This window comes from Pteropus alecto, unplaced genomic scaffold (genome assembly GCF_000325575.1).
Source record: "Pteropus alecto unplaced genomic scaffold, ASM32557v1 scaffold44, whole genome shotgun sequence".
Classification (NCBI taxonomy): domain Eukaryota; kingdom Metazoa; phylum Chordata; class Mammalia; order Chiroptera; family Pteropodidae; genus Pteropus; species Pteropus alecto.
Window position 1 is genome coordinate 9351793 of NW_006436812.1, and position 7118 is coordinate 9358910.

At 57.9% G+C, this 7118-nt stretch overlaps 2 protein-coding genes and 1 long non-coding RNA gene across 4 annotated transcripts in view; 1 reads left to right on the forward strand and 2 right to left on the reverse strand.

Annotated features, from left to right (window-relative positions):
* Nucleotides 1-404, reverse strand: part of PRSS8 (serine protease 8) — a 4271-nt gene extending 3867 nt beyond the window's left edge. Inside the window, exon 1 of one of the 2 annotated variants that reach the window (XM_015591002.2) lies at nucleotides 293-404. In XM_015591002.2, coding sequence (XP_015446488.1) covers nucleotides 293-377 — 85 coding nt within the window. In that variant the 5' untranslated portion in view covers nucleotides 378-404. Of the gene's footprint in view, nucleotides 1-11 lie in introns of both variants that reach the window. The other variant, XM_025048370.1, reaches the window with a different exon arrangement.
* Nucleotides 405-3105: 2701 nt separating this feature from the next.
* The window catches only part of PRSS36 (serine protease 36), an 8110-nt gene continuing 4097 nt past the window's right edge, over nucleotides 3106-7118 (reverse strand). Inside the window, 9 exon segments of the mRNA XM_006914162.2 lie at nucleotides 3106-3738; nucleotides 3942-4063; nucleotides 4141-4406; nucleotides 4690-4831; nucleotides 4928-5165; nucleotides 5608-5774; nucleotides 5872-6142; nucleotides 6469-6602; nucleotides 6710-6959. Of these exon segments, the coding sequence (XP_006914224.1) occupies nucleotides 3460-3738; nucleotides 3942-4063; nucleotides 4141-4406; nucleotides 4690-4831; nucleotides 4928-5165; nucleotides 5608-5774; nucleotides 5872-6142; nucleotides 6469-6602; nucleotides 6710-6959 (1869 nt within the window). The 3' untranslated portion in view covers nucleotides 3106-3459.
* On the forward strand, nucleotides 5801-7083 carry LOC112481581. Its single transcript, XR_003046970.1, has 2 exons — nucleotides 5801-5934; nucleotides 6478-7083. It is a non-coding gene; the product is annotated as an uncharacterized LOC112481581 (long non-coding RNA).

The window sequence follows — 7118 nt, forward strand, 5'->3', positions numbered from 1 at the left end:
GCCTCACTCACCTTCTGCCCTGGCCCCATCAGCTCCTGGAGGGCAAGAGAAAGAGGGAGGAGTAAGCAGGGAGACTGAAGTCTTCAGATTCCTTAGTGCCTGCCATTTCTTTGGACAGCTGCCCCCGGCCCCCTTAAGGACGCCAAAGCTGAAGGGAGAGGGAGTGGCCAAGAGCCTAGGGAGCCCGGTGTTCTTGAGCCCAAGATAAGGGTTGCACCCCAGAAAAGAGTTTATACCCTGAGCCCTGTTCACCACCCCTCCCCACAATCCTTGCCCGCACATAGTCACTCACCTAGCTCTGACTGGAAAATTCCAAGCAAAAGCAGAATGGCCACAGCCTCCAGCTGCCTGGGCTCCAGGCCTGCTTTCAGGGCCATGGCCCAGGACAAGGGCCCCTGGGAAGACACCAGGCCCGCAAGCCCCAAAAGCATGCCTCACTCACCTTCTGCCCTGGCCCCATCAGCTCCTGGAGGGCAAGAGAAAGAGGGAGGAGTAAGCAGGGAGACTGAAGTCTTCAGATTCCTTAGTGCCTGCCATTTCTTTGGACAGCTGCCCCCGGCCCCCTTAAGGACGCCAAAGCTGAAGGGAGAGGGAGTGGCCAAGAGCCTAGGGAGCCCGGTGTTCTTGAGCCCAAGATAAGGGTTGCACCCCAGAAAAGGGTTTATACCCTGAGCCCTGTTCACCACCCCTCCCCACAATCCTTGCCCGCACATAGTCACTCACCTAGCTCTGACTGGAAAATTCCAAGCAAAAGCAGAATGGCCACAGCCTCCAGCTGCCTGGGCTCCAGGCCTGCTTTCAGGGCCATGGCCCAGGACAAGGGCCCCTGGGAAGACACCAGGCACTCAAGGGAAGGAACTGAGGACTGGCTTAGAAGGCAAGATCTCGTTGGACCCAGAGGGGAGGGACAGGATCCCAGAATACAGGAAGATCGGAGTAAGTGTCCAAGGCTGGCTTCGGAAGTGGGGAGCAGGCGCAAGGGGAGACGCTGGAACCTTCACAGCTGTCAGTGAGGACGCATCTCCGGCACAGCCTGGTCACGCAGAGACCTTCCAGAGTGACAGCTTCTAGGAGAAAGGCACCTACCTGCCGGCCCCTCCCCTGGCCCCGCCCTCACTGCTCAAGTCTGCCAGCTTCTCTTGCCACCAAAGTCCTGAATCCTCTGAGACCCTGGGGGGTATGTGTGTGTGTGTGTGGCCGCGCAGCTGGGGGGCGGGGGGGTGGTGGCGGGTGACTGATCCACTGGAGAGCAGCCCCAGGCAGGGCTGGAAACTGGAAATCCTGATGACCCAGCTCCTCATAGGGCCACCCAGCTGCTCTTGGCCTCAGGTCTTTCAGGTCTCCCAGACCAGTTTTGACCCTCAGGGCTTGGCCCAGCCTCTGTTATCATGGGGCCACAGCCACTCCTACCCTGTTCCCTCCTTAGGTCCCATATCAAGCCTAGGACATGGGGTCTGCCCCATGCTAGGGGCCGTTTTCTGTAGAGCCTGCAGCCTCATATGTGTGGTGAGGCGTGGTGAGCGTGTCTGGCAATGCCAATCATCTCACAAATATTCACTGAGTGCCTACAGTGTTCCAGGCACAGGAGACAACACAGACACTGTCCCTGCCTTCCCTGAGCTCACCCTGAAGTAAGGATGACGGGCTTGACTCAAATAATCACACAAGCAATTATAGAATAATTTCAAACTAGGAACTATGATGAAGAAAGAAAGGAAGCTCTGGAAGCCATACACAGGAACTTGATATAGGCTGGCATCCAGAAGGAAGTACCTTCAGAACTGAGACCTAAAAAGGGTTATGAAAAGGTGTTAGCAAGGCAAAGATGGGGGAAGAGTGGTTTAGGCAAAGCATTCTCAGATGGAGGGTGCACGTGGCCCAGGTTCAGGAAAAGAAGAACTGAGTGACTGGGTCAGGAGTCAGGCACATCCTCTATGAGCATATGAGTCTGTGAGAAATTGCGAATGCATTTTGGTTTCAAGCTTCAGAAAAACAGCCCTGCTTCCCCACATACCTTCCATAGACTAGGGGTCTGGACCTCTGGGCCAAGACTTCAGTGCCCAAGCTAGAGAGCAGGAAATTCCTGAAGTGGGTGAAGGGATCGAAGCTGACTCTCAAAGGGGTCTAAGCTGGGGAGGTGGAGCAAGACACTGGGCATTGTGAGTGTGTTTGGGTAGAGAATGGGGTATGTTAAATGTTTGTGGGGGATGGCATATGGGTGACTGACTAGGTACAGGATGGGGATATGTGTCCTGTGGAGATTCAGGGACCTGGCAGCTAAAGATAAGCCTGGCCTTTTAAGAACTTCTGCCCATCTCCCTAGTCTCCCAAGGAGAACTTCCAGCTGCCCTCTATGTCTCTCCTCCCCCATCCTCTGCCTACTCAACTCAGAGATTTGATTCCAGACCCAGAGGTGACCCCTCTGCTACCCTCATCAGCTGGCTTCCACCCCAAGGACCCCCCTTCCCCAGGTCCCCATTTGTCCTTTTTCTGTGTTCAAACATCATCTCTAAGACCCTTTCCTGATGCCCAGCCAGGGGTGTCCATATGTATTCCTCACTACATAGGAAGCACTTCATGGTCTTATCCTTTAGACCCTAGCTATGCCATGACTTAGTAGTGGGACGGTAACATGCTTGAATTAGTGCAGGGAGATGCACCACGGAGTGGCGGGGGGGTGGTGGTGGGAGGCACTTACAAGGATGGTGATGGGTCCCAAACCTGGGGCCACTGGGAAGGATGTGAAAGTGGTGGACCCTTAAAGGGTACCCTTTAACCTTGAAGGGTGCCATGTGTGTGTACTGGGGATGCTGGAGGTATACTTCGGGGCATCATTCATCAGGGTGTGTAGATGGGGGCAGCTCCCTGTGGGTATAGGATACAGTAGGCAGACCCTAGACTCCCAGACTCCTGGGCCTTTGCTCTGAAGACCCTCACACTGTCCTTGCTCTGGGGGGAGGGGCAGCAGAGTCAGAACTAGGGCTAAAGTGTCCAGCAGGTGCTGGGGATGCTGATTCCATTGAGGAGATGACACACACCCAGCTGGCCACCCAAACTCCCCCACCCTGGGGCAGGAATGAGGGACAGCTGCCACGTTATCAGGGACACATTTCCTGGGAGCCCAACGCCTGACTCACAGTGGCCCAGGAGGGAGGGGCCTTATCCCTTGGGCTTCCCTCTAGTACCCCCAGCCTGCCCTCAGCAATGCCACAAGGCCCACGTATCTGTTTACACCTTTATTGGCTGATCCTGCTGCCCCCAAGAATTCCAGGGCACAAAATAGCTGGGCACTGAGACGCAGTTATGGGAAGCCAGTGCAGTCTAGGTGGGTGGGGAGCTCTGGAGGAGCAAAGGGAATAAAAACCAGTTAGGTCACATTCCAGCCCCACTGGGGTGGAAGTGGAGGGCTGGAGGGGATGGGGGAAGGACAAAGGGAGGTGGCCCAGGGACCCAGGCCCCTCAGCCCTGGATTAGGGGAGTCAGTAGCAGCAGGAACAGAACAGCAGAAGAGGAGCCTGAGGCCCCAGCCATGTCTAGGGGGCAGAGGTTGCTGCCTTCAGGGAGCCAGTAGGGGGAGCCACTGGGGGGCAGGAAATGGGCCTCTCCCACTGTATGGGAGAGCCAGGCCTCTTCAGGGCCAGTGGTGGCAAACAGCTCCCGGCTTCCTTGAATAGCAATGCCCACGAAGACCCAGGAGCCTCCTTCAGTCTGGCACAAGAGCAGAGGTGCTGAGGCCACCTGCAGAGTCAGAGCAAAAGCCAAAGGGTCTCTTACTCTCGCTCCTGGTTCCTTGTACCTTCTTCTAGGGTCCAGCCTCAAAGTACTGCTTCTTCCCATTTGGGGCCCACTACCTGAGAATTCCAACCCTGTTCTCTCTCTAGGGTCCAGCTGCCCAGCACTGCATCTCCCCTGCCTGGACCAGGATGCCCAGGCACCTGTACCTCACACCGGTCTTCTTGCCCCTCTGCATACAGGACACAGAGAGTCCCAGGAGTCAGGATGCCCTGATAGAGGCAGTGACAGAGTCGTGATGTCAAGATGGAAACAGCAGCAGCCACGGGGACTAGAGAGAGGAGAGAGGGTTGTCCCAGGAATTCTTGCCTCCAGTCACTTCTCACCTGCAGGATCCAGGGATCTCACCTCGGTCCTGGGGATCCTTCCAGCCCAACACCCAGCAGCTGGCCCCCAGGGGGATGCCCCCTGGGTGAAGGCAGATGGACAAGGCTGAAGGGGAGGGCTCTATCCGGGAGCTCATCTCTAGGAGGGCCAGTGGGGGGCGAAGTCCCAAGTGCCGGGGCAGACGGATGCTGATGACCAACCGGGATACCTGCTGGCCCTGTGGGAGGGGGCTGGCCCCTGCCCGGCCCAAGTATACTTCAATGTAAGGTACTGTTGTAGAGCCTGGCCTGTTGGAACAAGACCCAATGTCACCTCCTGTCCACCCTCCCACCATCACCCTCTTGCTGATAAAGTCCTTCCCAGTCCCGGGAAAGGGTGGAATGAATCTCCAAGGTCATTCCACTAACTCCTTTATTGTTCTTCCTTCCAAATCTCTTTTCTGTCTCAAAACATTTCACAGCAGTTCCCCTGTGCTGTAAGAACCCTAAGGTAGACTGTCCCACTATTGAAAGGGTCCTTTGGCCCATCTCCCAATTTTCTCCTCTTGCCCAGGAGATAGGTGAGACCCACCTGAGGACACAGTGAGTGGCTGCCAAGACCCAGCCTGGGGCCACGAGGATCCCAGTGCAGACTCGATCACCAGCAACATGTACCTCTGCCATCCAGGGCCACAGGAGCCCCATCGGACCGGGCTCTGGCCGCAGGCCACAGGCTAGGGAGAGGAGGTGACCACCTCAGCTGACCCCAGAAGTCCCTACCATGGATCTAAGCATCCCTCAAAACTAAGCTTCAAAGGCTCCCCCCTCACCACCATGCTCTGTGCGGGGTGGACAAATCTGTGTTTCAGTCTCCTCTCCCTCAGAGCCCCAGTCCCAGGCCAGCTGGTCCTCTAAGTAGGCTCCCTGAGTCACATGGCCGATCCATGGGCCGTGGGTCTGCAGAGGGTGGAAGGCTCTGGGACGTAGGCAGCCACTGGAGAAGTCTCTGATTCCAGCCAGGAACCAGGTCCCCTCCTCCTGGCACAGAAGGCTCCAACTTGATTCGTTCTGCAGCAAGAGAATGTGTGTTACCAATCTGTGCGTGTGTGTAAGTTGATAGAGGATATTAAAGGCCCTGGGGCTTTCCTGGACTTCACATTCTTCGGTTCTCGGACATAAGTTCCCACTTCCTCCAAGCCAGGGTCCAGTACTAATCAGTATAAGAAGTCAGCCCTCACTTTACGATTCCCTTGAAATCCCGGGGTAAGCGAGAAGGCCCGACAGCGCCCAGGACCAGCTTCAGGTCCAGCTTCAGGTCCAGCTTCAGGCCCCTCCCCAAAGTCTTCCAGGGCTAGACTCCGCCCCCAGGGTGTTCTGGCCTCGCTTTAACCCCGTCTCCGCCTCCAGCGCATTCAGCCTAGATCCCAGTCTCTCTCAGGCTAGGTTGCCAGCCCGCTGGGCCTCTCTCGGAGTCCTACGCAGACCCGTAGGCTCCGCCCCCGCCGCTTACCCAGCAGTGGCCCGCCTCCTCCTCCTCCTCCCGGTAGGCGGGGCAGAGCTTGTGCGGCGGGTGCCCGGGCGGTGGAACCAACGCCCCCTGGCGGCCGTACAGGCAGTGACACCACCAGCCGCTTAACAGCTCCGCCTCCAGCAGCGCGGTGGGGCCAGACGCAGGTCCTGGAAGAGAAAATGGTGGGAGCTCGCGCCGCGGTGCCGTTTGGCCCCGCGCCATCCCGCCATGCCCCGCCCCGCCCCTCGCCGGGCCCCTGCTCACCGCCGCTGCCCCAGCGAGCCAGGCGACAGCGGCTTCCCGGCAGGAAATAATGTTCTGGGTGAGGTAGGCACACTGGCCGCGGGCCCACGCTCAGGTTCACGGGCGCGCGCAGCTGCAGCAGCGCCAGGTCAGAGGTGTCGTCCCAGGAGGCGTTCTTGTGAGGCACGAGGCGCGCCACCTGTTCCGGGCGAGGGCGCGAGGGCAATAGCACGCGCCAATTGTCCAGGTCGCGGGGCGGGCGGTCTGTGCTCCTGGGGTCGAGGGATAGAGACTAGGGACGTGGGCCGGATCTTGCACATTCGGCTCGGAATCTCGCACCCCTGGCTTAGGCTCCATATCCCAGGCTAGTATCCTGCATCCCAGGCCTGGGAAATGCTCACCAAGACCCCCGCATCCTTGATCAAACATACTACTCCTTTACTCGTCCCCAATGGGCTGGAACCCCGCTTCGTGAGTTGGACCTTACACATCCTAAAGAGACCCCTTGCACTCCAGATTGAGGTGCCCCCCACTCTTATTGCACAAGGGTTGGAGCCAGGTAGTGTCTCAGGCCAGTGGGGGGAGGGCAAGAATCTGTCTGACATGTGGGTTTTTCACTCACTCCAGGAAGCAGCTGGCAGGTACCAAGACCCAGCTTTCAGACACCAGCGCCCCATGGCAGGGTTTGGATCCTGGCACCATCACCTGAGCCTCCCAGGGCCAGGCCCCTGGCTGTGGGGCTTTCCCGCACTCTAAGGGGTGAGAAGCCTGGGTCAGGGGACCTCTTGAACCCCAGCACTTTCCACCCCAACTCAAACCTCCCATGTCCTGCCAACTCCCAGAAGTCCTGCCCCCTCACCTGGCAGGGTGATGGTGCAGTTCTCATCCTTGAGCTGCCAGGGGCCTGACTGGAGCTCTGGGGACTGGCTGGGAAAGACAGGCTCAGACTCTGAGCCCATCACCTGTTCTCGAATCCAAGCCTCATAGGAAGCCACAGCAGTGAAGACTCCTGGCCGGTTCCTCCGTCCACAGCCAAAGCCGAAGCTGGTGATTCCTGCCTGGAACCATCGGCCGCCTTCCTCACAGACCAGGGGCCCCCCAGAGTCTCCCTGATGATAGATGACTCAGTGTCAAGGGGTCAGCTCAGGGACACACCAGCTTATCCTGGGCCACCTTGCAAAGTTTCTACACCTCTTCATGTTGGTCCAACATACAGCCACCTTCTCCTAGGAACCTGCTTTGTCTGTGTTGTCTTCTGTTTTTTTTCC